This window comes from Aspergillus campestris, assembly GCF_002847485.1.
Source record: "Aspergillus campestris IBT 28561 chromosome Unknown P168scaffold_12, whole genome shotgun sequence".
In the NCBI taxonomy this organism is placed as follows: domain Eukaryota; kingdom Fungi; phylum Ascomycota; class Eurotiomycetes; order Eurotiales; family Aspergillaceae; genus Aspergillus; species Aspergillus campestris.
Window position 1 is genome coordinate 15,737 of NW_020194347.1, and position 27,141 is coordinate 42,877.

Here is a 27,141-nt window from a genome sequence, read left to right on the forward strand (position 1 = left end):
CAATATATCGCGCCCTATCACAGGCGAGGTCCACAGTGTCCTAATGAAACAAGGATCACTTGGGGTCACGCTTTTATTCGGATGGGCATTTTCCGGCGCTATACAAGTCCCTGTAGACCAAGATAGCTTCACTTTGCCACATGCAGGCCAGCCGCTATGTGGTCACCACCCGATGATCTAGCATATCCAAGCGAAGGACCTCCGTCTCATTATCGTGGAGGATCTGTTCTCGCTTCTCTCCTGGACACAACAGCAGACAGGTGGAATACAAAAGTACAGTTTGGTCAGTCGTGCCATACGGTCGTCTTGTGGGGATGACTCGTTTGTAATAAGGCTGGATGGACTAAAAGACAGCCCCAACACTACAGCAATGAGTTAGTACCAGTGACCCCTTTTGATCTCATAAGTAACAAGGACATATCAGACAACTTCTCCGGGAGTCTAATTTCTAACCATTCAATCTGTCTGTTCTTTCATTTTTCCTAAGGCAGTTGCCTCGAGCGGTTTATCTCCTGTCTGTTTTGATAGCACTTCTTAAATTTCATTTTGACTCATTCCTTTGTCTCTCCTTGTTTCTTGCTTAGTCCTTATTCCTTCCTCATTCTCTCTCTCGCGTTCTTTCCTCTCTCCTCTCTTTCTTTGTTCTTTTTTTTTTTTTTTTCCTTTGTGAGGTCCTCAGAAAACAAACACGGTTCAAGATGGGCTGGTTGGCCCAGTGGATCGCCATAGGCCAAATGGCCGTCCTGGGGGCGGCGGCATCTTCCCATGTGGTGATGGACCCTTATATCGCAACCCATTGGAATGCGTGTCCCGTCCCTTGTGAGACCGCCGATTCCAGTCATTGGGATTACTATCGTGGGTTGCGCATCCTCAGGTCATGCAACGAGTCAATGCTCCTGAATATCGCCGTGAACACCCCCCTTAGAGATTCTGATATGGGCCTGGAGTTGTATGCTTGCACCTTATCCAGCACCGAGGGGTTTGAGATGTCTAAGTCTCAAGTGCCGGATTCCTCCAACGTTGTGCAGTATTCTGCCAAAGATGTGGAGATGGAGATTATGTGGCGAGGTGAGCAAGCCAGCCAATACTTTCCTCATGCTGAGGCGGCTGCCCGGCTGGTGCAAGCTCAATTTGATCACCCTGCCTCTCAAGATGCAAGGATTGCCTTTGGGTACTCAAATGGCGTGGTTCTAGGATCATACATTGGGTCGATGGTAGGTAAAGATCCGGACAAGAGCATACTGGCGTCTTTCTTAGAGACATTGCGTCAGGGGGGTCTCAACACGTCTGGTTCCCTGATGCAGGTGTGCAAAAGCAACCGCCCGGCGACCCATAACCTTGGTGTGATTTTGGAGGCAAGCACGAACCCGGAAGAAGCCTTAGCCACCGTGCAAGAAGCACTTGCAACCTGGAACCGTGGTGGCTGTGTGGAAGGATATGGTAACAGTCGCAAGGGGCACATTTCCGTGGCCGAAGTGGCCATTCCACGCAATCGCCAGAGTTCCTATCGTACCTCCCATGCGCGGGCACATGCCAAGAAGGCCTTCTCGGGGGTCCATGCCCGTGGAGAGTGCAGAACAATACAGGTTAACCGGGGGGACGACTGTGGTGATCTAGCCAAACGCTGCGGAATTTCGCCCGCCGACTTCACCAAGCACAATCCGAGTAGAACGTTGTGCTCATCTTTGGCCGGCGGTCAGCATGTATGCTGCTCGTCCGGATCCCTTCCAGACTACTCTCCTAAGCCTAACGCTGATGGAACGTGTGCAACGTACACCATCCAGAACAACGATGACTGCGCTACTATCGCTGCTACCCATAGTATCACGGCAGATGACATCGATGATTGGAACGCGAAGACATGGGGCTGGCGCGGTTGTCGCAACCTCCCGCCCAACGGTACGTGATGGATCCCTTCCAGCAGCATAACGGTACTAAGCTACCAACCGATTCTAACAGCAGATCAGGTAGAATATGCATCAGTCGGGGTGACCCGCCCATGCCTGTAGCGATGCGAAATGCTGTCTGTGGGCCGCAAAAGCCCGGGACTAAGAGACCGGAGAACTGGGATGACATTGCGGAATTGAACCCTTGTCCACTCAATGCCTGCTGTGATGTTTGGGGGTATGTCTCGAAGTTGGATATGTCGACCTTCCTCCCTAGATACCGTGATTCTAACTCGAGTCCATAGTCAATGTGGTATCACTCCCAATTTTTGCACGGCAACAGAGGTACGCTCTCCCCCAATTTGGTTCAATCCAGTGTCTTCTTCTCTTGTCACCCCGCCTCCCTCCATCTCCATCAAGGGATGAAATGACGGTCCGCCTATGCTGACCCTCAATAGTCGACCACGGGCGCGCCGGGGACGGCCAAAAATGGCACGAACGGATGCATCTCCAATTGTGGTATCCATCTCAAACTAAACTCTGACGCCCCTACCGAGCCGGCTGTCATGGCATATTACGAAGCATTTAACAATCAGAGGCCGTGTCTACAGCTTTCGGTAGAAGCTATCGAAGAAGTGACCAAGACGGGTGGCGAGGATGGCGACCTGGAAATTGATTCGGCGTGGAGCCACATCCATTTCGCGTTTGCCAACATCATGGAGGACTTCAAGGTCGACATGACGGGCGTCGAAGACGAGTTCGAGGCCTTCAAACGGTTGAAGACGCCTTCGGGTTACAAAGGAGTCATCAAGCAAAAGGTTCTTTCATTCGGCGGGTGGTCCTTTTCAACTGGCCGCGACTCATACGCCATATTTCGCAAGGGGGTTACCGACGTCCAGCGTTCACTCTTTGCCACCAACGTTGTGAAATTTGCCAAGGAAAATGATTTGGATGGCTTGGACTTTGACTGGGAATATCCTGGCGCGCCGGACATTCCTGGAATTCCCCCCGGTGATCCGGGGGACGGCGAGCGCTATCTGGACTTTCTGAAGGAGGTTCGGGACCAACTCCCATCCGACAAGACACTCTCCGTTGCCATTCCCTCCTCATACTGGTACCTCAAGGGATTTCCCATCAAGGAAATCTCGGATGTTGTGAGCTACATGGTGTTCATGACATACGACCTTCACGGTCAGTGGGACTGGAATAATAGTCATGCCGCGGACGGTTGCAATGGCGGCGCCTGCCTGCGATCTCACGTCAATGCTACCGAGATTGCGCTCGCCTTCTCCATGATCACCAAGGCCGGCGTACCAAACAACAAGATTTTCGGTGGGGTGGCCAGCTATGGTCGGTCATTTGAAATGGAAGACCCGTCCTGTCATGGTCCGGAGTGCAAGTTTACCGGCCCAGAGTCCGGAGCCATCGCGGGGGAATGCACCAGGACTCCGGGCTACATTGCGGAAGCCGAGATTTATAGGTGGCTCGAGAATGGGGGCGAAGACATCACCACCTACTACGATGACGCGAGCGCCGCGATGATCGCTTACTCGGCCAACGGGACCTGGGTGTCCTATAACAACAAGACCCATCGATCGACCCGGCTTCTGGATTGGTGGTACGAGGGGCATTTTGCTGGGACGGCCCTCTGGGCGCTGGATCTGACCGAATTTGTCTCCCAGTACCCGGATGGTACACGTATCGAACCGACGTACCCGATCAACTGCACGCGCTCATTTGACGATCTCGATGATTTGGCCTCCGCTACCGGCATTGAGGATGAGTGCATGAACATCTACATTCTGCAGGCCCTGTCTGGAAACCTCACAGCATCCCTAGGCAAGTATAAGGACCAGCTAGACCACGATTACGACCAGAAATTTGGCTGGTACGAGGACGCTATTCGAGGATCAGCACCCCAATCGCTGGAATCGTTTGTTAACACCAACGCTTCGTCGTACTTTGACTGCTCTGTGACCAAGTGGGGCCGGAATCATACCGACTGGGGCTGCTTCTCCAACAGCGACAGCGAGAACGAGGTATACTGGACCCCCCGCAACACGAGCCAATTCGAAGCCGACCTCTTCGCTGCCTCGGGGATTTCGGCCGATTGGCTGGCATACGGCCACCACAAGGAAAGGCTCGATAGCGCCAAAAGTGGGGTCAGCTGGACTGCCAATTATTACGGCGCTCCCTATCTAAAGGACGAATTCCAAATCAGTAATCCTAAGGACATGATCGCCAAGAGGCTATCAGCCATTGCCGACTTTCACGAGAACCTGGACTTTACGGCCTTCCTTGCCAACGAGTCTATGTACATGGGCGACGTGAGCGACGCCGTGGATGGCGCGTCGTTGGTGGTGTTCATGATCTCCTCTTCCGTCACCAGTATGTCCCAAGTGGCGCACGTAGGGGAGGATTACGAGGATGAGAAGATCAAGACCCTCATCGTTTTGTTCGTCTCGGCCATTCTCTTCGTCATCCCCGGTCTCCAGGAGGGAGCCGAGGCCTTGGAACTGGTGATGATCGCCAACATGCTGAGAATGGTCGGCACAGTCGGGGATGTGGCCATGAGTGCGTACGACGTGATTCAGGCCAAGGACAATGCCCCAGCGGCGGTCTTTGCTGCTCTGCTGGGCGGCCTCGGTGCATTGAACATGGTAAAAGCGCCGGAGAACTTTGGCACGGCCGCCAGAGCAAGAAGAGGGATGGGTGCCGAGCATGTGGAATCGTTGGGAACGGAGGTGAAGGGAGGGCTGGGCCAGGTTGAGCAGTTGGTCAAGCGGTGCATTTAGACATCTCACTTTGACTAGGTCATGTCAATCATTTATTCGTTATAAGGCTTGTCTATGATCTGATGTATCCAATTTCTTCTGATAATATCAGGGACCTGCTGCATGATATATAAACATCTATCACCCAGTATATTATTCAGATTGAACATCTACACAAGACCAAGAGCATTTCAAGTGATGATCTGTTGAATCTCAGCTTCTGCGTCAAAAGTTCTATACTCTTTCTGCCGCGGTCCTGATATACCATTGCATTCACTATCTAACACTGTACGAAGCGTACGAATTGCTGGGTGCAGATAAAGCGTCTTACTAAGATATGGCAGAGAGTCACTATGGCATGATGTCTAGGTGTGGTCTTTCCTGTCGTTAGCCCAAAGCTCGCCCAAAAGTGGCGTTGGTTTTGTCCCGTGCAAACTGGCCAGAATAGAGATGAGATCTTCTAGGACTGCTTCAGGGGATTACATTGCTACTATAGGCGTAAGAATCGGACACGGACTGAGCTAGAGCAAGGGAAAGCTAGAAGGATACTGATTAGGGTCACGCCCGTCAATCACAGAATGTTGTGTAGGTGCAGACTGATAACTGTGACCGAATCAGTGAGTACTTCGTCATTTGCGTGGCGATGACGTCGATCTCGGAGACGTCATCTCCTCATCAACACGACTCGCTACATTTCCTGTGGCTGTAATTTCCACTCAATCTACGGTACATTGAGGACGAGCGAGACATTCTCTCTCAGTGTTCAACATTTAGACTCTCCGGAGACAGACCACCGCAACCACAATGCAGGACAAGTTCACCGTGGTCGTCATCGGCGACGAAGCCGTTGGGAAATCAGCCCTCATCATACGGGTAAGTTCCTTGGAGGCCGAAGAGTATAATACCGACGCAAGAGGGGCGTAAACTGAGCGATCCCGACAGCTTTGCCTTGACCACTTCCCTGAAAGTCACGCGCCGACCGCGGACGACACGATCCGCAAGCCGGCGGTCATCGACAACAAATCGTGTCTGGTCAATATCATCGACACGGCCGGACGCGACGAATACGCCTCGCAGCTTGAGGAGTGGATGAGCCACGGCGATGCCTTCCTCCTGGCCTACGACGTCACCTCGCGAGCCTCGTTTGACCATGTCATCAAGTACTACAACCAGGTCCGCCGGATGAAGCTGGGGCGCGGGCTGGCCAAACTGAGCTCGGGGCAGATGCTGTTCCGATCGCCGCACGGCGTATCTATGGTGTTAGTCGGTAACAAGATCGATATGGCGGAGTCGAGGGAGGTATCGACTGAGGAAGGCAGACGGCGGGCAGCGTCATTGGGGTGTGGCTACGCGGAAACCTCCGCCAAGGAGAATGTCAATGTGGAGGAGCCGTTTGTCATGGCCGTCCGGTGGCTCCGACAGAGGCGACGACCCGACTCCGGGGATGACGAACACGCGAAGAAGTCGGGGTGTTCAGGGCTGGTGGGCAAGCCTTCACGACGATCCAAGTGTACGATCTTATAGGGGAAATATCGGGCAAATATCGGGTCCTTGCTCCATGCCGGCTAAATGATCTGTGATCGTCGCGGCTCCTTCCGAACTAAGATTTAGTTACACGTTCCCGCCCTCCTCTGTCACAACGGCAGTCCGTCACACTCGGGGAAACCACAGATCAAGACTATGAATCTTTCTCCCGGCGATTTCTCCGTTTCTCTGTCGCTATGTCCGCTCCTACCTCCACCGGGTTGTCGCCAAGACCACCGTTGGACGTATCGACGGGGCACTGATCAGCACCCATCCTGAGAATATGTATTCGGGCATTTGTCGCCGGTCGCCTAAAACAGTCATTATCGCTGCCGTGCTGTGAGGGGGGAATGATTCGCGGTGATGATGACAGGCGGTTTGCCGCACCGCTCCAGGACATGATCACGGCGTACGCGTACCTCCTCCACGGGCTCGATACCCCGTCTCGGATTCTCGTCAGCGGCGACAGTTGCGGCGCCACCCGCGCCCTGGGGTTCTCCGCTACCGCTACGCCCACCCGATTCTCCCGCCCCAGCAGTTCGCCTGCTTCTTCCGGTGGCGGCGCCCGTGGCGCCCCTTTGGCATTCGTTCCCGCTGCCGGCTCCGGCGTGTTCGTGACCGGAGAGTGGGGAGTAGGAGGCGATGGTGACTAGCATCGGCTGCTGGCGGACCGCCTACGAGACGTGCCCGGGAATTGAGACGGGCGTGCGGAGGTGTGTCGGGGGCACGCGTACAGGACTCCAACGACGGGGAGAATGACGACGAATACACATATATATCTATTGGGTCCTCTGGCTTACATGTTACAGGCACATGGGAGAATCAGGTAGAACGCAGACAACTCAGCGTGGGAATGATCGTTTTCAAATATACAACATAGATAAAAATAAAGCACAGCAATCCAAAACCCCTCTATGGACTAGTACAGGACCCCTGACATCGGCTCCAACAAAGGTGCTCCATTCCGTCCTTGCGTAGGGAGCAACACGTTTTCCGGTCCTCCAGGGAGCCGATTTAACGCCACCAGGGCTTGGCCGCACGGCTGGAGGGGGTGGGAGTCGGGCTGAAGGTGGGAGGCGAAGTGGGCGTGTAGATGGGAGTGGAGGTGGGGATGGCCGGAGTGGTCGTGTTCAGACGAAGGCCACCATGGTTAATGAGAGGACGGTGACGGCCGGGCTACGACATTAGCGATGAGACTCATATCCCCGCGATGAGAATGAAAGAAAAAGCTTACCGTAGCAAGAGCCGTGGGCACCAGGGCCAGGGCAGCGATCGCACCGAGGACAGGGAAGATCTGCATGATGACTGGAAGTTGCGATGCGATATCTGGACTGTATAAAAGAAGGACTGGAGGGGCTATACAAGCATGGACAAGTTCAACCAAAGCTGGAGGCGTCGGGTCCAGCTTTATAGCTTTCCCACTGGCCTCGTCGGAAATTTGGGAGCGCGGATCATTCTCAACGGGAGTTGAGACTCAGGAGATAGCATTCGACAGGGTCTGCAACTGGACATGGGCCACGGCCATCGTCGGTTAGCCCTCCTAGGCAAGAGTGATACGGCACTGATAGGTCGAAACGGAGCCCGACGGGGGGGACAGGCTGGAAAATGTGACCTGCACGGAGAAAACACTGACGATCACGGCCGGAGACACAGACGGTCCCTGTGAGTCTGAACCGGGACACGGTCGACGACCGATATTGGGATCCAGGGTCGATGGTGCGTATCGTCCACTGACAGGTGGTGGGTGGAGATGCTGAAACACACCACGATTCAACCACGCCAAAAATAAATGAACCGGCGGCAGAACCGGCCTCTCCGTCAGGGGAGAGAACCAATAAGGGAGAAGAAGGAGGGGCATCAGAGCCACTTCAGAGATTTTGCGATACGATGTTCGAACCTCGCTCGTCTCTAGACCTCTGCAGATCACTGGATCGGTTGGCCCTGATGCCCCTCGAGTGGGATGTGTTGAGAATTTCCCACAACGCGTCTCGAATAACACGACGGTGTGTATCAAAATGACGGCAGAGAGGAGAAGATAGACGAAATTATCCAGAACAATAAACTCCACCAATGCAGCCAGATCCTGCAGCCATCCTGCGGTGGACTTTGTTTCTCCCGGAGGCGTCACTAGGAATAACCTTAACTCCACCATCACCAGCCCTCGGATTCACAACAGAAGGGGAAAGAAAAGCCCGCTATACCCCTGGAATACTCACACGGCAACGGCTGGAGGCACTGGATGCCGCCAGCGTAACATGGCGCGCATGGTGCCGATCACACCGGAACCAGCAGGGGTATGATGGAGTCCGTCGGCCTTGGTGATAGGAACAGTATGGGTTCCCCTGGTCGCAGACCACGGCCTCTAACAGGCGGACTCTCTTTCTCACATTCGTATTCTGCAACCTTTTCCCCCCTGGTTTACCCCTGATAGTGTGTGTCCCTGCGCGGAGGACCTCGTCACTGACCCGCAACGGTCGGAAATCTGCTAGATATCATCCTGCCCAAACACGGGGAGGGGAACTGCCACCGTAACCCAAAAGGGCATGGATCTGTCGATCACGGACCTGTGGCGGCGAAGGATCATATCGTGCACGACCTGTTGCCACCAGTCTGCAGCGCGGGGACCGTCCGGGGATACTCCGTCGCTGATCGACATGAGGATAGAAAGGATCATCGAACCATGGTCGCATCGCAGAGACGGGGGAGATCATGGCGTCCGCAACGAGCGAATCGCACCCAGCGATCCCCTTATCTATCCATGTTTCCCATTCTTCTGCGCGGATGCCGTCTGCAGTTCACATCCACGCCGACCATGGGGCCAGTGGACAACCACGATCCGTGAATGGGAGCCGCCCATTGACGACGACGGTTAGTCCCTCTCTTTAGCCGCCAGCCGGAATATTACCATCGTGCGGGAAAAATGTATCCTGATATCTGATCGAGCACCATGACAACGCACACCCGACACCAAATGGCGCCAGGACTCGTGTCACTTCGACAGTAATGTTTTCGTCCATGGGCAGAGCATAATCTTCGCGAAGACTTTGCACACGAGCATCCACACTTGGAGGTAGAACGGCAGAGAAGCGAATGGAGTGCGATACTCGGATCAGGGTCGCTGTCTGCCGGCCAGGCCTCGGCAGGACCACCAGACAGTCGCGAGTCTGGATCACCGCGAATCATGTCATCCTCGGGTAAAGACCAGAAACTTCAGGCGGTTGATCCTCGAGGATCATCGATGCTTTCCATCCGGCGACAGGTGTTTGGTGGATAAAATCGACGGGTCGAGACGGGTGGTGCCAACTGGACGATTGCAGATCGTCAGGGGCAGCGATCCGATCGTGTGAATCATCCGGTGGAGGTTGTTCCTGACGGGCCGTGGCTCGAAATCCCGTGTCATCCAGCTCCATCGGTAAGCTGCCCAGGGCGAGGTCCAAGCCACTCTCGTCCGTGCTCCACCCGCGGTGAGGCGACCAACTGGCGTAGGAATGTCGAGGCTAGCGACCGCTTCGTTAGGCCCGTCGTCGCTATCTTGCATTATACACATAGGAAGATGTGGAATATAAGCCTTCTATCTACTGTGTAGTGCCTAATCCTGCCATGGTGGAGAGAGACCCGCTGATCTAAGCCCGCACAGCATCCACCGTCATGCCCATCAGTGGGGACGGTATGGTCTCCGGACTGGGGCTACGGAGATCCGATGGTGGCCAGAAGGAAATGGCTAGAACGCTGAATCTAGACCAGAGGCCATAACCCACCCGTCAGGGCATCGCGCCGGCAAAAGGATGTGAAGGAGAGGGGATGAAAACACAAGGCCGGGACAACAGGTGAAGATAGACAAGGATCAAGTATACATATATTAAGTCTAATGTCTAAGTACACAGAGGAAATCGCATCGTCATCGAAATCCGTGATCATTAGCAAACAGTCTGGCGTAAGCGGCCGTCTAAATACTCTATGAAACCCATAACAACCAACGGTATGTACAAGCCTTCATCGCTCCATGTATAAACGGAACATTATCCGGGGGTCTAAATGCGGCCAGGCCGACGTCGACCGACCGCGGGGTCTTTAAAGGATCTTTTTTCAAGGCTCCATCGAAGGGCGACTGACCCTCCGGCCCTTGTTGGCGGTCCGCTCCGCCAGCAGCGATTGAGCGAACTTGCTCTTGGCGCGCACCTGCGGCCCCTTCCAGTAGAAGACATAGATGGGCACCACGACCAGGCACGACAGACACGCCAGGATTGTCGTGGCGTACTCGACGTGCCACTTGTCGCCAATGTTCTCGTACATCGGAGTGGCGTACATGGCCGAGATACCAGCGAGCAGGTCTCGGGCGAAGGCGTTGCCGCCCGTGGCCGAGGCCGAGTAGACACCGTACGAGGCGACCATGTAATCCACCGTGGACAGGTAGATCGCATAGTTGGCGATACCGACCAGTGCGGAGAAGATCATCGAGCCGATCCAGTGGACGCCGCGCTCCTTGCCGAAGGACGTCCAGGCGAAGCCAAACAGACCGATCGGTTCCAGCGGCGCCAGGAACAGCAGCCACTTAAGACGGCGCTCGGGTGGGATCGCATCGTCGCCGTGGCGCTTGCGGATCTTCTGGTCGCGCCAGAACCATGGGAAGTACGAGAAGTAGCCGATGGCGTAGGCCAGGTTGATGGGGATGAAGGCCCAGGCCTGGGCGAGGGTGCCGAAGCCCCAACCCTGCTCGTACACGATGGCGAAGCTCTCGAGGAAGGTGAAGATGAGGGCATCGGAGAAACCGGACAGCAGCGACAGGCAGAGGACGATGGGCTCGCGCAGCAACATGTGGAAGGGGCGAAGCAGAATCGTGCCGGCTTCCTTCATCGAGACGCGGGGCTTCTTCAGCTCGTTGGGTCCGTAAACGTTCGGGTCCTCACCGGACTCGCGACGCCTCTTGGCGATCTTATCCATGATGATGGTGGAGCGAGACTCGGGCATGAAGAAGATGATGAGTTGGACGGCACCGCCGAAGATGAGCTGGATCCAGAAGAACCATTGCCAGTCGAGGACTATGGGAGGATCTTAGTTAGCAAGGGCAGTCTTGACAAGGAGGACATTCAAGTTCAAAACTTACAGCGAGCGATGGGTCCACCAATGATACCACCGATACTCGTCCCGATACAGGACGAGAAGACGATGAACGCCAGCGGGAATTGTTGCGTTTCGGCTTCATAGATATCGGCGATCAATCCTAGGGTGACACTGCCACCGGCGGTCGAGACACCACCCTACTATTGTTAGTTTCTCCCTTCAAGAAAAACAGTTGCGAACAGTAACTCACCAGGCCACGCGCCACCAGAAGACTACCCCAATTCGGGGCCAGGGCGGCCGGGAGCTGCCAGATGTTGATCAAAAACATCGACAGCTGGAGGATAGGCCAGCGGCCGAATTCCTCACTCCACGGCGCCCACAATTCGCATCCCACCGAGTAGGTCACCAGATAGATCATCTGGCCCGTCCGGGCATGTTGCTCACTGATGTCGAAGGCCTTGGACAGGGACTTGACGGCGCTGGGATAGACGGAGGTGTTGAAGTTCATGGAGATCTGCACGCACGCGACGGCGAGCAGGTAACTCCACTTCTTCCATCGCGGCCAACAGTACGCCAGCTCCTCGTAACACTCGTCCTCCGTCAGCTCCCTCTTCCCATCCGGACGGAGACCCTTGTCGGTGTTGCTCTTCTCTGTCCCAAGCCCGGTAGGGCTAGGGATGGCCTCCAACTGTGGAGACTCACGACTTTCTGCATCGGTCATTGTCATAAGATTGCGGGGATAGTAAAAAGAATCTTGGTTGGAGAAGCAACAAAGACGAGATCTCGAGAATTTCCGGCGGGGATCAGGTACATATATACACAAAACCCTGATTTCGGATCAATTCACATTTCCGCTGCTCCTGTCAGTGTATCCCAAACCGGATTCACCGAAGGACCCACCAGCCGCCAAGTGGATCGGCAAGTTAGGGTACGAAGCACCAGAGAGCTTCAGATTTTTTTTGCCTTTCCGTGGAAGCCATATCCCATCGTGGGCTGCCTACCGAGAGGCATCCCGTCCCAAATCTCGGATTTCCCGACATTATTTCGACCGTATCTTTGTCCACGGTGCCCGAGAATTTCACGAGACGCGGGGCGTGGGCCATGGAACGAGCACCCCTTCTTGACATGGGTCCTGGGATCACCAATATCCCCCCATCAGTGGCTAACCGACCTGCAGCACCCAGCGGTGGCACAGCGAATTGGTCGCGAGAATGTACCGCTGGCATCGCCATGATTCGGCCAAGGGCCTCGGAATTCAAGGCTTGCAGCGATTGGAGACAGAACTATTGAGAGCCCAAGCTCGGCCGACCTGCTCCTTCGTCTGGTCGGGTCCACTTTAAAACTGGATTAAACGCAGCGACGATTGTCTTAGACCCACCTGGTTCCTCGGAAATGTCTGTGTCATGGCGTCAGAGGTATGACCGTTGACCAATGGCGCGGCGTGTAGTAGCATTAATTTGGCGATCTTGCTTAGACATCGTGCGATCGACCATATGAAAATTGGAGATTTTATTTTCGCCAACCGAGGGTTAAGAGATGAAAGGACGTGACGTCACTCTGGGCGTGGCAGCAAACCAGACGACGAGGGTTGATATTCGGCGCGTTGCTTATCTTGAGACTGTTTGCTAGTGTCGTGGATCTGCTACGGGGTTGAATATTGGATATTCTCATCACGCTACCGGTCGCTTTCCTTCCTTCCTTCCTGCGTATTGGGCCTCGTCACGTCTTTTTTTCGATTCTTTTCTTTTGCTTTCTTCTGTGTTGTCTGTAGGGTATTTCCGACGCCAAGTTACAACGTAGATAGGTACCGACCGATGGAACCGGTGGCAATGCCACGGACATGAGGCCAACAGCCACTCACTCTGCGAGAAAATCCCATCCCTCCGCAGTGTCTACCCCGATTCTCGAATGTAAGACTCCGCAATCATGCGCCATCGTGGGAGGTGGCGACTGCCCCGCGATCTCGACGGAAAACTCACGTCGCATTCCACCATGGGTTACGGAGTACTTCCATGGAGGGTTACCCGTCCCGCTGAGTTGATACATCTGCACAATCAAAATCAGCACGATGGTATTGCGTTTGTTATACAGAGCTTCAGACGGAAATTTTGATTCAACTGGCAAACCTATTGAGCTACAGCCGAATAAAACCAGACACGTATTCTCCTGACCCCATTCACGGGGAGAGTGAGAACCCCTTCAATCACACAGCTCGCGACCAATAATCGGATCCGAAGAGACTCCGATGAGCGATGGAAGGATCATGACGTCATATCCATGAGCCGCAAACCATCAAGGATCGCCACAATAATTACATACCCCTTCCAGAGCATCTCGAGTACCTGCAGGCGATCTTACCACGGTTGCACGCCCTGCTGGTTGATCACCCTTCCCACGTCGTCATTGCGCGCCACCACCACCGCACTGCGGATGAATGGCCCTGCGACCGCGGGGGCGCGCGCCCAGCTTGAGGAACCCTGGATTACTTCACAACCGCGTGGCCAGGAGTCCTGGTGGAATTGCCCAGACCTTGGCCCCCTTGGCGTGCAGCCAGCCATGTCCCTCGCGCATCAGCATGTTGAGCCCCGTCTTGGCGCTCCGGTAGGTGCGCACGCTGAGCGCCGTCCTGGGCCATCCCTTGGGCGGCACCCGCGTTCGTCCGGATGCTCGAGTCCTCCGTCCCTACCAGGTTTGCCGCGCCGGAGGTGATGAAAGAGCAAGCGAGGGTTGGTGCTCTGTAACACCAAGGGGGCCACGGTCGCGGTGAGGATATGCGTGCCGGCAGTGTTGACATTCCAGGACCGGTTCCACATCTTCCGCTCGCGTATCTTCCCGGCGCTCTCCCGTTGGTTAAACTGGACGTCTACGGTATGGTCAATGGACGTTCACACCCGTAGGGTGGATGGTTTCATGTTTCACTGGCATTGTTGATGACCACATCGACCTTGCCATGCTGGGCCTGTAGCTCCGCAGCGGCATGCTTGATTGACTCGTCGGACTCGATGTCTACCACCAGGGGAACGAGCGTGCTCGCGGAAGTGGGGGGCTCTTCCTGCGCGAGGGCAGTGGCTGACTGCGCCTTCACCCGCGATCGGCTGCCCACGTGGATGGTATACGGCCGGTCGGAGGCGGCGGGGCACTGACGATTTTAGAACCAATGTTCGTATCGGCGCCGGTGATGGGGACAATGGTCTACATGGTTCAAAAATTCCCGGGGCCACTAAGAGTCTACACGGTGTATGCTTCTAGGCTGTCTCGGTGCGCGCCTCAATTCCGACCCGGAGATAGTCGCTGCTAGAGGCTTAACTCGGAGTGTTTCAATCCCCTCAGATATCATTCCGGCCATCTCGTTGGACATCTAGGCCGATCCTGGTCAGTTATTTGTCGGTCCTATGACCGCCACAGATTGTTGCGCCTACTAGATCATTGTGGTTCATCGCTATTTTTGAAACGCAGCGACCATCACTTACTCCTGGGGCAATGCAGATCAACCACCATATCCGCCCGTCAGTACAGCGTGTCTGCGAGGTCCGATGCTGCGAATACCTCCCTGACACTTGTTTTCGCAGGTCGTGGACCAGGTTGAGGGAATCCCACCGCACGCAGTCGCTTGTGGTTTTCCATGGGTTTATTCGTTAGTGGTGTATCAGTAAGTGGTGTGCCTCATCGATGGTATCTTCCGGTACCCATCATCCTTGCCAGCACAATGTCTCCGCAGAATGTGGTTGTAATGCCACTACTTGTAGTAAGTAGAGCGAACTCACAGGGCGGTCAGATATGAGAAAATGTAGAACACCAGCCGGTCATGAATAGCCTAGAGATAGGGGATACTGCGTTTTCCTTAATTGACAGTATCGTCGAAGTTACGGTCGCGTGGAACGAGATATTATCGTTGAGTACGCTGTGCAGGCTTCGCATCCAGCACGGCGACCTTTCGTGGCACGCAGGTCATGGGATCTTCACCCCGTCAGAGTGGTCATAGTCCACCGTCTCCACGATATAATGGATATGAGTAGTACATTTCAGGGATATACGAAGGCTGTCGACATTGGGCGGTCCTGTCCTTCAGGTCGAAGGCTTTAAAGCTCTCGTGGTCTTGGACTCCTGTTCAGGGTTAATACCATAAGACACTGCTCCATGTGCAGCGGACAGATAATGCTCATGTTCGGTTTTGGGGTTGATACCATTTCATAAGGAACGCGGGTTCTCCTACAGGTAGTCCCAGGATGGGGATTATCTTAGCCACTACACCAAAAAGCCAAACGGCAGTTTGGGTGGGCTTGAACAGACTGATGTGCTAAAACATCATACAGTCGTAGAAACTGCATACACAGAGCCACACTTCTGGCTCAAGTGTATATAGTGAGACGGACTTCTATAATGACTGGCATGGTGCACCTCGAACTCCGTGAAGTATGGCTTTATACGACGCATTCTTTACCAGCGACGTGCATGAACATCTTGCAGTATTCACACCACAAGCCTGATATACCGCTTCCAGGTGTCCCAATTTGTTTATGTCGCACAAATATGTCACAGTAAAAACAAGAGCTCCGTCTCAATGACAGCGCCAAGTTCTGAGGTGTCGTTGGGTGTCTTTCGGCTACCGCCTGTGGCCAATTGTAGATTTCTCCATCTCTATCGAAACACCCATTGGATTTGAACACATATGCAACAGCACACAACCAGACGGTATTGGAAAATGGGGTGTATTAGGACGTAGTCCACAAGGGCTTGTCGGCTGACTCGTCGCAGCCAGAGAAGAAGCGTATTATGTCAAGTTTCTGACGTCTACTGAATCAGAACCACGCGCTGCAACAGCTGAGACACGGGACCAGTGGTAGTCTCTTAACCGGACATCGCATCTTCAAACGTCTATTGACAATCGTCGAAATCCACTGGACGATGGATTGGTCACGACATTCCAGTTGAAGCTCGTCAGTCCGAGAAGGAAGTTTCTCCAGGCCGGTATACCTATAGACAGATCGCAGTCGAGAGAGGCGTCCTTCCTGTACCCGTTTTACACACCAGCCATCCTACCGGTCGGAGATCTCCGGTAGGATCGTTATGATGGCGATCGGAGGCGGAACAAACCGTCATCATGCCAGGCGAAGGATTGGCTAGCGCATGCGGGGATTATGGTGGGCTGGGCTGAATTGGCGGGAGCAACCGACATATACTCCGTGATGTCGAGGAGTTATAGCCATGGGCTTGTGATCTGCTTGTCTGAGAACGGGTCGATTAGAAGTCCAGTTAGCTTTTTGTGGGATTATTTTATAGATGGAGATGGGTGTGGGTTTGTTGGTGGCCCCGGTTGTGTTGTTGCGACGGTGATATATATCGGGCGGGAGGGTGTAGCTTAGACCAGGTCTGCCACTCAACTCAATAGACAGGAACACCAATTGAAGTAGTTGCAGGGTTTAACCATGGCAATATGATGGCTAGTTTTATCATTTGTTGACAGATCAAGACTGAATCCTATTTCCATCGTCATTCCGACAGATCCAATTTCCCAAGTTACGATGGCTAAGAGTCTTGAGAAGGCATGATGCGGGCCACCAAGGCATGAGACAGAGTTGAGTGATCTGGACAGAAGAAAATGGTCCTCCTGGCAACCGAATAACTACGGAACCACCACGGGCCAATCAACCCAAGACGTTACAATAGGTTCTCGGCTGAACTACGAGGGATTTAACCATCGCAACCCCAGACCCCAGGTTGGGGTTGGACGGACGGCTGGAGGACGGTGGACCTACACATCCCCTGAACAGCGAGTGACATGTCCTGGTAATCCTGGAGTGTGTGGGGTTGTCGTGCGCTTTACGGATCATTTCCGCCCCGACAATAACATCAACATCGTCGCCGTGGGTGGTGACTCCGAGGCGGACGGTGAAACCGCCGGGCAGTTTTCTTAATATCGGGGAGTCAGGATCATTAAGGGGACGAGGGACGGAATATAACGACCGATGGAGAGAGATAGACGAGAGATGATTGATTTCTAATCTCTGAATGGGAGTCACGGAGAGTCTCACAGATATGAGATCTCCACTGTGGGGATTGTCACCCAGAGTCTTACTCTGTCGGGGTGGAAAGAGGAGAAGAGAGAGAGCGCGCGTCGTAACCTCTATCTCAACCCGCCTGGCTTACCGAGTATGGAGAAAGAGTCTTATCTCTGCTGGTCCCCCCTCGGACTCCACAGACCAGCTGACATCAGCTTCTCTCCACCCAGTTCATCCTTACTCCTTCAGTCACCGTCTTGTCTCTCCACCTCCACCGTTGGAGACTGACCCCAAGACTTCCAAAGATCAGGGGAACGGCGGCATGAGACTGAATGAGACTGGATCTTTCTGGACACGACCGATGCAGCCGGGATGCCACGTTGGTGGCTCGGAAGTCCGCGCCCCTTGCATGATCGCATGGTCGCATTCGTCCAGGCCAGAATCGACCGGCTCGGCGTGAACGCGGTGAGGGGGCGCAGTCCCATTGGTTCATGGACGCCAAGACGCGACGTCGGCGATGCGATCGACAGACCAACGAAAAAAACCACGCGAGACCCTGACTACCGACTGGCTAGTGGCCAGTGGCCACTACCATCCTGACAACGCCCCGGATGCAAGGGACTTACTTCCCCCATCACAGCATGGTGCCATGGCGCCCAAGACCGGGAGTGAGGCGGGAAGGATTCGGATATCTGCAGGTCGATGGGCCGGGCGATGTCCGGGCCGGCAACGAGGCCGAACAAGAATTTTTCTCTCGAGCGAGTTTCATGTCTCGATGGCATACGAAGTCGGGGGTGCGATGACCGGACCATTACTAGATAAGAGCTGGAGCAAGCGAACACCGCTCCAGGGTTCCTCGTGGTGGGAATGGGGACCCCGACCCTTCGCCGAGTGGGCCGAGAGGATCCGTCTGGATGCCCAACGCCCGGCAAGGTTACATGCTGGGGTTTAAGGTTTACACAGGTAGAAATATACTCAAAAGGATAATCTAAATTACTAAATCAAATAAAGAAAATAGAATAAAAAAAAGGGAAGGAAAAATCACGCACCTCTGGCGGGGAGGCAGGGGGAGGGTCGTGCGATGGACGCCTGAGGTGGCAGTTGGTCTGTGGAGTGTGGTGGCAACGACTGAATCCCAATAGGGCAGGATTGAATTGGGATCCTTCCACGAGCCTGTGATGTACTCTATTCTTTTTACCTTCGGTATACGACACCCCGCAGATGATGTCGAACAGACAGTCTGGGGATGACACCAGGGTGAGGGATTGCGGAGAGAGTCGGCGTTCGGACTCCATCCATGACACATCGAAATGAGCTGATCAAGTCTACGGATACAGTTCCAACTGTTCCCAACTGACCCGTCTGCTCACTCCGGCCTGATGAAATGGGCGTCGGCTCGACTAACCCAATCCGGGGCGGCCACTAACTCCGCATTCGGCCTAGCGTGCCTCGGATCAAGCCTCACGCCACAAATCTTATTAGTCACAGTATCGCGCGCTGATTGGCTGCCGCGGTCAGCCCGCCAATCACAGCCCGCCCTGCCCCTGTCCTCCACCCGGCCCGGCCAAATCCATCCTGCCGCTAACCCCAACCCGGCTAGCGGCGTGGCGCTTATCTTCAACATTTTGACAATTTCCATTCATAATTGCAGGAAAAGTTTGAGGTGGATTTCTCTTTTCTTGTCTCTCCCACTCTGTTCTCTCGCGGTTCTTTTTCCTTCTCTGCTTATCTCGCCAAGTCTCGTGCTCACCTACCCACTCCGTGGATCCCCGTCCTCGCCTTTTTTTCTTCCTTCTTCTCCCGCACTTCCTCCTCTACTTCTTCTTTCCTCCTCCTCCTCTTCTTCTCCCGGCAGCTTCTTTCCTTCCCCAACTTCACGGTCAAATATATTCCTACCTGTCTGGTCATCAAATCCTCTGGTCAAAGGGCATCTCCCCCCTCCCCCCCCCCCCCCAATGTCCTCTCGCCCGTACACCACAGACCCCCGACAAGACCTTCCCCAGACCACTCCCACCATGGGCCTCACCCCCGATGATATCTCCGACCAGGAGTCCAACAAGGTCGTCGTGGATTCCGACCTGGAGAAGCGGGACGATGTCTCGGCACCTCCCATCTATGATGGGGAGATCGTCGCCGAAATGACCGAGGAGGAGCGGAATGTCTACGATCACGGCGTCCAGAAGTTCAACCGGTTGGGTTGGAAGCGTCTGACCGTCGTCCTCATCGTCGAGGCTATCGCCCTCGGCTCCCTCTCCATCCCCTCCTCCTTTGCTACCCTCGGCATGGTCGCCGGCGTCATCTGCACCATCGGCCTCGGCCTCCTCGCCATCTACACCTCCCACGTCATCGGGCAGGTCAAGCTCAAGTTCCCCCTCGTCGCCAACTACGCCGACGCGGGCCGCCTCATGATGGGCCGCTTCGGCTACGAGCTCGTCACCGTCATGCTCGTCCTGCAGCTGCTCTTCCTGACGGGCTCGCACACCCTGACCGGCACCATCGCCTTCGTCAACATCACCGAGAGCAACATCTGCTCCATCATCTTCGCCGTCGTCTCCGCCATCATCCTGCTGCTCCTCGCCGTGCCCCCCAGCTTCGCCGAGGTCGCCATCCTGGGCTACGTCGACTTCGTCTCGGTCATCCTCGCCATCGGCATCACCATCGTCGCCACCGGCGTCGAGGCCTCCGACAGCCCCGGCGGCTTGGCCGCCGTCGAGTGGTCCGCCTGGCCCAAGCCCGACATCACCTTCGCCGACGGGTTCATCGCCATCACCAACATCGTCTTCGCCTACAGCTTCGCCATGTGCCAGTTCTCCTTCATGGACGAGATGCACACCCCGCGCGACTACATCAAGTCCATCTGGGCCCTGGGTCTGACCGAGATCTTCATCTACACCCTCACCGGCGCCATCGTCTACCGCTTCGTCGGCGTCGACGTCAAGAGCCCCGCCCTGCTCTCCGCGGGCCACCTCATGAGCCGCATCGCCTTCGGCGTCGCCCTGCCCGTCATCTTCATCTCCGGCTCCATCAACACCGTCGTCCTCGGCCGCCTGCTCCACGGCCGCATGTTCCGCAACTCCCCCATCCGCTTCATCAACACCGCCATGGGCTGGATCACCTGGTTGGCCATCATCTCCGTCGCCACCGTCATCGCCTTCATCATCGCCGAGGTCATCCCCTTCTTCAACGACCTGCTCTCCATCTCCTCCGCCCTCTTCATCTCCGGCTTCACCTTCTACTTCCCGGCCATCATGTGGTTCCAGCTCCTCCGCGAGGGTAGCTGGACCTCGCCAAAGAACATCGCCCTGGCTTTGTTGAATGGCATGTGTTTCATCATCGGTCTGGTTGTGCTCGTGGCGGGCATCTACTCCGCCGTCATCGATATCGTATGTCCCTTTCCCGCCCCCTTCTTGGCTTTTTATTTATCATTTTTTCTGAACATCTACTAATTAAATTAATCTAGGATGCGAAGTACAAGGCCGGCACCGTCGGCGGGGTTTTTAGCTGCGAGGCACCCAACGACAAGTAGGTCGACCTCGATCGATCGATGTATATAGATGGATGGAGTGGAGGATTGTATAGATAGAGAGGTTCCTGCCTGGGCCGTGCCCATGATACCCTGTTTGCATGTCATTAATTTATTTGTTCGTCATCTATCCGTGCCTGTAAATCCATCCGGTCGTAATCGTTGGTCCTCCACTACAGGCCCTCCGACATACATAGATTCTCCGCGACGCTACTGTTAGCGTGCCATTCTACCGGACTCCTGGGTCGACTAGTGCAGCCACAACCGCGGACCGATCGCCAGTTCAACACTGGTAGGGATTGAGCCGGACTCCGGCTGCTGCCGCAAGATACCACGTCTCGCACGCAATCAGCGGCTAGTACGAAAACTAAATCCAACGCTACACGTTCGTTGTCTTGGCTCGATCTATCGGTCTCATCCGTTTGATTGGGTTATTATCATCTATTTGACTAGAGTTATGTGCTGGAAAGAGGAATAAAACACTGCAAGAGAAAGAGCGATGCGGTGAGGGCTTCGCTGGGCACGTGGTCTCAACAGCCAAGTCAGCACAGCAGCCAAGATTCACTACATATCAGTCTGGCAAATTGGCATCAAGGGGGGTGGCGAAGTGTCTTGAATGAAAGTCATCTATGCGTCCAATGACAGATAACCACTCGTACCGGCAGGCTGCCTTCGACTGCATGATCCACGGCAGAGGCCCCGCGACTCCACCATGAGGCCGCGCCTGCATTGTCAGCCACCTATGGATGCATAAAGGTCGCGCCTGCCCCTAATAGTGGACCCAACTACGACCCGTGGACAGTATCAAAACTTGCCGACGCGCATCAAGGCCACCCATGCCTCATCCCCCGACCGTCCAAGAACAATGACCTCGAAATGACGGTGCAGGATGCCCCCACCCACGACGACGTGCTTGGCGAGATCACCGATCAAGGCCCCAACTACAGCAATGTGCGCGCAGAACAAACCCCCATGCGTCTACTCCCCTGATGACTTCTAGCTGGGCTTCCTAGGTACTACCGTCCTCATGATGAAGACCGAGGTCGGCCTCGGTGTCCTCTCCATCCCGACAGCCCTGAACATCTTGGGCCTCGCGCCTGGCATTCTCTGCCTGTGCGCCCTTGCCGCCATTACAACATGGTCCGAGTACATCGTTGGCACCTTCAAGGCCAACCACCCGGGAGTCTACGCCATCGACGACGTGGGGGCATTGCTTTTCGGTCCCCTGGGGCCGTGGTATCCTGGCCGCGGTATTCTGCCTCTGTATGTCGTGGTAGGTCAACCCATCGAGACAAATCGACTGACGATCCGTAGACTGGATCTTCGTCACCGGCTCGGGGATCCTGAGCATCTCCATCGGCCTCAACGCAGTGTCCACGCACGGCGCCTGTACCGCCGTCTTCGTCGCCATCGGGGCCCTCGTCGGATTTCTCGGCAGCAGTGGGCGCACACTGGGTCGCATCACATGGCTGGCTAGTATCGGGCTGCCGTCGATCCTCATCGCTCGTAAGTCCTCCCGGACGCGTGTTGCGAGCTACTCCCATACTCACAGCGCCAGTGGTCGTCGTCACCATCGCCGTCGGTGTCCAGGACAGCCCGGCTTCTGCTCCCACGACCCGGGGTCCCTGGGTCTCTGACTACCAGATCGTCGGCGATCCCACCTTCCCTCAGGCTATCAGCGCGGTCGTCTCGCTCGTCTTCGCCTATTCCGGGTCCTCGGGGTTCTTCCCCATCGTGTCCGAGATGCGTAACCCATCCCAATACACTCGTGCGTTGATCGTCTGCAAAGTTGGCGTCACGCTGATCTACGGGGTCATCGGCTGCCTACTCTACTACTACTGCGGATCGTACGTGGCGTCGCCGGCGCTGGGATCCGCCGGTGGCACCGTGAAGAAGGTGTGCTATGGATTGGCGCTGCCGGGGTTGATCGTGACGACAACGATCGTGGCGCACGTGAGACACCCATTCCCACCCAAATTCACCCTCTGATTCCTGAAGATTCCGTCCAAGTTCGTCTTCGTCCATCTCCTCCGCGGCTCGCCCCATCTCACCTCCAGTTCCCCCACGCACTGGATCACCTGGCTCGGATGTACATTGAGCGTGACACTCATCGCCTACATCATCGCTAGCGCCATCCCTTCCTTCGATGCTCTAGTATCGCTCATCGGAGCCCTACTGGGAACGCTAACCTGTTTCCAGCCCATGGCTTGCATGTGGTTATACGATAACTGGCACAGCGGGACGCGCGGGTCGAAAAGGTGGTGCTGCATGGTGGCGTGGAGTATCCTGGTCATCGCGATCGGGACATTCCTGATGGTCGCGGGCACGTATGGATCTGTCGTTGCGGTGATTGCATCGTACCAGACTTCAGGCGGGGGAGGGGCGTTTTCATGTGCCGATAACTCTAATTTGGTGTAGGTTTGGGTTGGTTGGATACCTGGTGGATGGGTATATCGAAAATACCACGCGGAATGTGGTTTTTAGGATACAATAGTTTGGAACCCAATCATCAGTATTATGAGTGCTCGGAGACTTGTTCTGTACTCTAGTTGGCATTTACATTGCGTGGTATGCTCGTAGGGACTGCTGTCGAGCTTCTCATACCAGGCACATTGGATCATACGTCTGGTCCGATATCGTGAACTGCTAGTAACGTCTCTCAGCCACTGCACCAAAACACCGAACGGTATTCTGGCCAGGCTGGATATGACTGATATCCCAACGACATCTAGATCTGTCCCCCGCTGACAGTTGAGCCAGGTCCACGGCTGGCCTTAATATCATTTATCCATTGTCGTCTGTACGCTGTGCCTTTAGGCCCCTTGGAAGAATAAGGCGTATGCCAGTGTCAAGTACGTCCAGGGGATCGCTGGTATGGAACTTATTCCAGTAAAGTCATGGTCGTACAGCGTTCTTCGTCCGGCTGAGATGTGTCGAACTCCTTCCTATGCTGTCCGATCTACTGGGGAGCTCATCGAGGAAATGAATCCACCGTCCAGTAGCAGAGTAGTCTGTTTATCGAGTTTTACCAGAATATGCTGTCCAAGTGCATGTTAGCGAACGATGCAAGCTACAGCGCCCATGCCCATGGCTCCGAATACCAATGGTTGGATATAATTGAGATGATCATGTTACATCATGGGGAGTGGGCGTATTAGACAAAATAAACAGAATGTTTGACACGGAGAGTCTCAAGGGTGTGGGGAGTGGAGTAAGACTAAACCCCGCGTCTCCAGTCTCCACTGATATTCGAGATCGAGTCGCCACTAGGGTGGTCCACTCGTCCGTGATGGTGTGAACTTAGTTGGTGGGGAGGAGTGGAGGTTTGATCTTGCTGTGTGGATTAAGGATTCGTCTTGTTGATATCAAGGGGTAAGTGTTCACTATCTATACTACATCTAGTTTTTCTATGAACAGATGTAACCTATATGTGGTGATACCGTCAGGTTATACAGCATATTTCTAGGAGAATGTCTAGACACTCTTAATCTTATTAAGCATTGAAAAGTATATTTTCCATTGTTTGTAAAACGCCAATTTCAAATTTTGTACATCATAATATCTTTCTACTGTTGGTATAGGATCTATTTTTCCTATATTCGGACGCCTTGTTAGTTCTTGCATGCATCAACATTGCAATCTAGCGATGTTAATCAGTATAATCTACTATGGCCTCCCTAAGATTCCCAATCTCAAGCTAAGATAATGATAGGCTCAACATCCTATAACATGTCCAATGCATCAACATTTTGTTAAATTTCCTATCACAGCATCCAATCGTTTATCGACGGGACCTTTTCGAGGTGATAGGGCGCCCTGCTATGCGTCTTGCTCAACATGAATGCAACCGATCTCCAACAGAATACCTCCACTCACTATTCGGATAATTTGCCAAAATGTGCGAGGTGCCCCTCCGGAGATAGGCGACGGCGACTAGGCAATTACAATGCCGATGTCTGGAACATCCCTGCCGGCTGCAAGGGATACTCTTGTATTCTCGAGACAAGGGATGTAAGGAATCGGGAGTGCTCAGCCCAGTGGAACACTCGAACGTGAGTAAACTCATTGGATACTAAAAATGATCGAGGTAGGGCAACCTGCCGGACCGTTCCAATCTCTAATCTAGGTCTGGAATGCATGGGGTGTTCCACTGCAATGTAACGGGATAATCCATTCCACAACGTCCTTAATAGGGGATACGGATGTGCTATATGTCCCCTTACATGGACGCATGGAGTCATCCGAAACCTCACTACATGAGATAAGATACCCCTTTAAAGACGAAGATCGCAAATTCAGTACATTGACAATGCCATCGAAGCACCCGGGCCAGAGTATCATACATGTTGGCAAACCATCAGAACTCCTCAATGGACGCGATCAAGCCCGTGGAGATCACCGAAGAGGTCAAAAAGATGGATTATGAGTCTCCTGCAGAGGACCAGGAAAAGATCAGGGTCGCTGAACCACCCAAGGGTGATGTGTTTGGGGACGAGGATGCGGAGGGAGTGCAGTACAAGGTGCTCAGTTGGCAGTATGACATGCCTTGATCCTGATATACCTCCTGAAGCTAAAAAACGCCACAGAAAATGCGCAATCGGTCCGTCATAGCCCAACAATTAGTCACGCCAGCTAACCAGGCTAGTGATGCTCGCCCAGATGATCTCGCTAGGGGTGCTATCTCTGCCCTCCGCCATCGCAACTCTGGGTCTAATACCGTGAGTAGATAGACTTATAATCCCGACCAGACTAACAGAACAGGGGGATAATCGCCTTGATCGTACTAGGCCTTCTGGCCGCCTACACCGCATACGTGATCTTCCAGTTCAAAATACGCTACCCACATGTCGTCCATATGGCAGACGCGGGAGAAGTCATCGGAGGGCCGATCGGACGCGAGATCGTCGGTGCCGGACAGCTGCTCTTCTGCCTCTTCCTGATGGCGAGTCATCTGCTCACCTTCCGCGTGGCAATGAACGCCATCACCGAGCATGGGACTTGCTCTATCGTGTTTGGCATTGTGGGCATGATAGTCGCCTTCGTGGGGAATCTGCCGCGCACGTTGAACAACGTAGCTAAGCTTTCATTCATCTGTGTGTCTCACTCTCCTACCCTACACACTGTCGCTGACCGGCCCAGCATTCACCAGCATCGTCAGCGCCGTACTCCTCTGCATGATCGGCCTCGCGGTGACCAATTCCCCAGCTCCCGTCCACGCCGTGAAACACACCGAGTTCACCACCGCGTGGGGCGCCATTACCGATATGGTGATCGCGTACGCCGGCCACGTAGCATTCTTCGGGTTCATCGCCGAGATGAAGGAACCGAAAGACTTCCCCAAGGCGTTATGCGTCCTACAGATCGTTGAGATTGCGTTATATGTGGCGGTGGCAGTGGTGATCTACTGCTATGCGGGAGACAGCGTCACGTCCCCGGCTTTGGGGTCGATGGGGCCTATCTTGCGACGGGTGGCGTACGGATTGGCGTTACCATCGGTTGATATCCCCAAACTCGGCAGATTGAATTCCACAGGCTAATGCTGGCAGATTGTCATCGCGGGAGTCATCTTCGGCCACTCCGCCTGCAAGCAGGTATACGTGCGTATCTGGGCCGGCAGTGACCGTATCCACAAGCGCGACGCAGCAGCGCTGGGGTCGTGGTGTGCGCTTGGGGTGGTATTCTGGCTCCTGGCTTGGGTGATTGCCGAGGCCATTCCGGTCTTCAACAGCTTGTTGAGTTTGATCGTATGTATGCCCTTCCCGCTGGACTGAACATGAGAGACTGACTGTATAGGCTGCGCTGTTCGGAAGCTGGTTCACCTGTAAGTCGCTGGTGATTCACCTTGTGGAATTTCGAGCTAACGGGTTAGACGGTCTGAGTGGTGTTTTTTGGCTGTTCATGAACAGGGGCCAGTACTTTGCGTCTCCGCAAAAGGTCTTATTGACTGTGTTGAATGTGGGGTTGGTCGGGATTGCGACTGCTCTGGTATGTGTTATTCATGTTCACGTCTTAATACGTGTACTGACGATGTGGCCAGTGCGCACTAGGTCTATGGTCATCGGGCAGGTCGATACATGAGGAGGGAGGTCGCAACAGTTTTTCTTGTTCCTGAGCTTGCCATTCCAGGGTCCTCTGGGTGAGCCAGACGAGGTAAGGTGGCGAAATGTTTGCTGTAGAACGCGATGGTATAAAAATGGGAGATACTTATGGCGTTTTGTAATACTGCTGGAGGATCACGTCGGTGTGAGGACGGGAAGCCGAAACAGCTTGATAGAATTGAATCAAGGTTTGCAAGTTACGTACCGTCTAACAAGACACCTTGCGCACCATCAATATCTACAAAGAGACTCTAAATCCCGAAATACATATTTCAT

At 54.3% G+C, this 27,141-nt stretch overlaps 9 protein-coding genes across 9 annotated transcripts; 6 read left to right on the forward strand and 3 right to left on the reverse strand.

Annotated features, from left to right (window-relative positions):
- Positions 1-698: 698 nt before the first annotated feature.
- P168DRAFT_274525 (class V chitinase Chi100) lies at positions 699-4,681 on the forward strand (the record flags this gene model as incomplete). Its single annotated transcript, XM_024835434.1, has 4 exons — positions 699-1,903; positions 1,972-2,124; positions 2,192-2,231; positions 2,345-4,681. 4 exons carry the CDS (start codon positions 699-701, stop codon positions 4,679-4,681), a joined length of 3,735 nt encoding a protein of 1,244 aa, XP_024689566.1.
- Positions 4,682-5,464: 783 nt separating this feature from the next.
- P168DRAFT_274528 (ras-like protein Ras1) lies at positions 5,465-6,184 on the forward strand (the record flags this gene model as incomplete). Its single annotated transcript, XM_024835435.1, has 2 exons — positions 5,465-5,533; positions 5,603-6,184. 2 exons carry the CDS (start codon positions 5,465-5,467, stop codon positions 6,182-6,184), a joined length of 651 nt encoding a protein of 216 aa, XP_024689567.1.
- Positions 6,185-7,198: 1,014 nt separating this feature from the next.
- Positions 7,199-7,484, reverse strand: P168DRAFT_321408 (uncharacterized protein; the record flags this gene model as incomplete). The annotated part of the gene is made up of 2 exons (XM_024840464.1): positions 7,199-7,360; positions 7,419-7,484. 2 exons carry the CDS (start codon positions 7,482-7,484, stop codon positions 7,199-7,201), a joined length of 228 nt encoding a protein of 75 aa, XP_024689568.1.
- Positions 7,485-10,186: 2,702 nt separating this feature from the next.
- P168DRAFT_57101 (MFS general substrate transporter) lies at positions 10,187-12,363 on the reverse strand. Its single transcript, XM_024842015.1, has 3 exons — positions 11,496-12,363; positions 11,289-11,442; positions 10,187-11,223 (listed from the first exon to the last, which is right to left on the reverse strand). The coding sequence occupies exons 1-3, from the start codon at positions 11,970-11,972 to the stop codon at positions 10,271-10,273; spliced, it is 1,584 nt and encodes a 527-aa protein (XP_024689569.1). The 5' UTR covers positions 11,973-12,363; the 3' UTR covers positions 10,187-10,270.
- A 1,236-nt stretch (positions 12,364-13,599) lies between these two features.
- P168DRAFT_321410 (uncharacterized protein) lies at positions 13,600-15,408 on the reverse strand (the record flags this gene model as incomplete). Its single annotated transcript, XM_024840465.1, has 5 exons — positions 13,600-13,722; positions 13,775-13,927; positions 13,990-14,108; positions 14,165-14,384; positions 15,367-15,408. 5 exons carry the CDS (start codon positions 15,406-15,408, stop codon positions 13,600-13,602), a joined length of 657 nt encoding a protein of 218 aa, XP_024689570.1.
- Positions 15,409-16,931: 1,523 nt separating this feature from the next.
- Positions 16,932-17,754, forward strand: P168DRAFT_57037 (uncharacterized protein). The gene has a single exon (XM_024842013.1). The coding sequence runs from the start codon at positions 17,255-17,257 to the stop codon at positions 17,702-17,704; it is 450 nt and encodes a 149-aa protein (XP_024689571.1). The 5' UTR covers positions 16,932-17,254; the 3' UTR covers positions 17,705-17,754.
- Positions 17,755-19,259: 1,505 nt separating this feature from the next.
- On the forward strand, positions 19,260-20,770 carry P168DRAFT_299359 (putative amino acid transporter; the record flags this gene model as incomplete). Its single annotated transcript, XM_024838330.1, has 2 exons — positions 19,260-20,627; positions 20,705-20,770. 2 exons carry the CDS (start codon positions 19,260-19,262, stop codon positions 20,768-20,770), a joined length of 1,434 nt encoding a protein of 477 aa, XP_024689572.1.
- An 873-nt stretch (positions 20,771-21,643) lies between these two features.
- On the forward strand, positions 21,644-23,230 carry P168DRAFT_306913 (uncharacterized protein; the record flags this gene model as incomplete). The annotated part of the gene is made up of 5 exons (XM_024839065.1): positions 21,644-21,718; positions 21,768-22,017; positions 22,082-22,273; positions 22,326-22,720; positions 22,766-23,230. The coding sequence occupies 5 exons, from the start codon at positions 21,644-21,646 to the stop codon at positions 23,183-23,185; spliced, it is 1,332 nt and encodes a 443-aa protein (XP_024689573.1). The 3' UTR covers positions 23,186-23,230.
- Positions 23,231-25,137: 1,907 nt separating this feature from the next.
- Positions 25,138-26,998, forward strand: P168DRAFT_312875 (amino acid transporter; the record flags this gene model as incomplete). The annotated part of the gene is made up of 9 exons (XM_024839607.1): positions 25,138-25,301; positions 25,354-25,367; positions 25,413-25,485; positions 25,529-25,860; positions 25,907-26,262; positions 26,314-26,511; positions 26,561-26,588; positions 26,637-26,752; positions 26,805-26,998. 9 exons carry the CDS (start codon positions 25,138-25,140, stop codon positions 26,877-26,879), a joined length of 1,356 nt encoding a protein of 451 aa, XP_024689574.1. The 3' UTR covers positions 26,880-26,998.
- Between the last annotated feature and the right edge of the window lie 143 nt (positions 26,999-27,141).

Bases quoted from the DNA above. Each gene is read 5' to 3' on its own strand.
- P168DRAFT_57101 (XM_024842015.1), bottom strand. From the start codon at position 11,972: ATGACAATGACCGATGCAGAAAGTCGTGAGTCTCCACAGTTGGAGGCC. The intron at 11,443-11,495 runs GTGAGTTACTGT...TAACAATAGTAG, and splicing joins TTCTGGTGGCGCGTGGCCTG to GGTGGTGTCTCGACCGCCGG. The intron at 11,224-11,288 runs GTAAGTTTTGAA...ATCCTCCCATAG, and splicing joins TGGTGGACCCATCGCTCGCT to TCCTCGACTGGCAATGGTTC.
- P168DRAFT_57037 (XM_024842013.1), top strand. From the start codon at position 17,255: ATGGGAGTCACGGAGAGTCTCACAGATATGAGATCTCCACTGTGGGGA.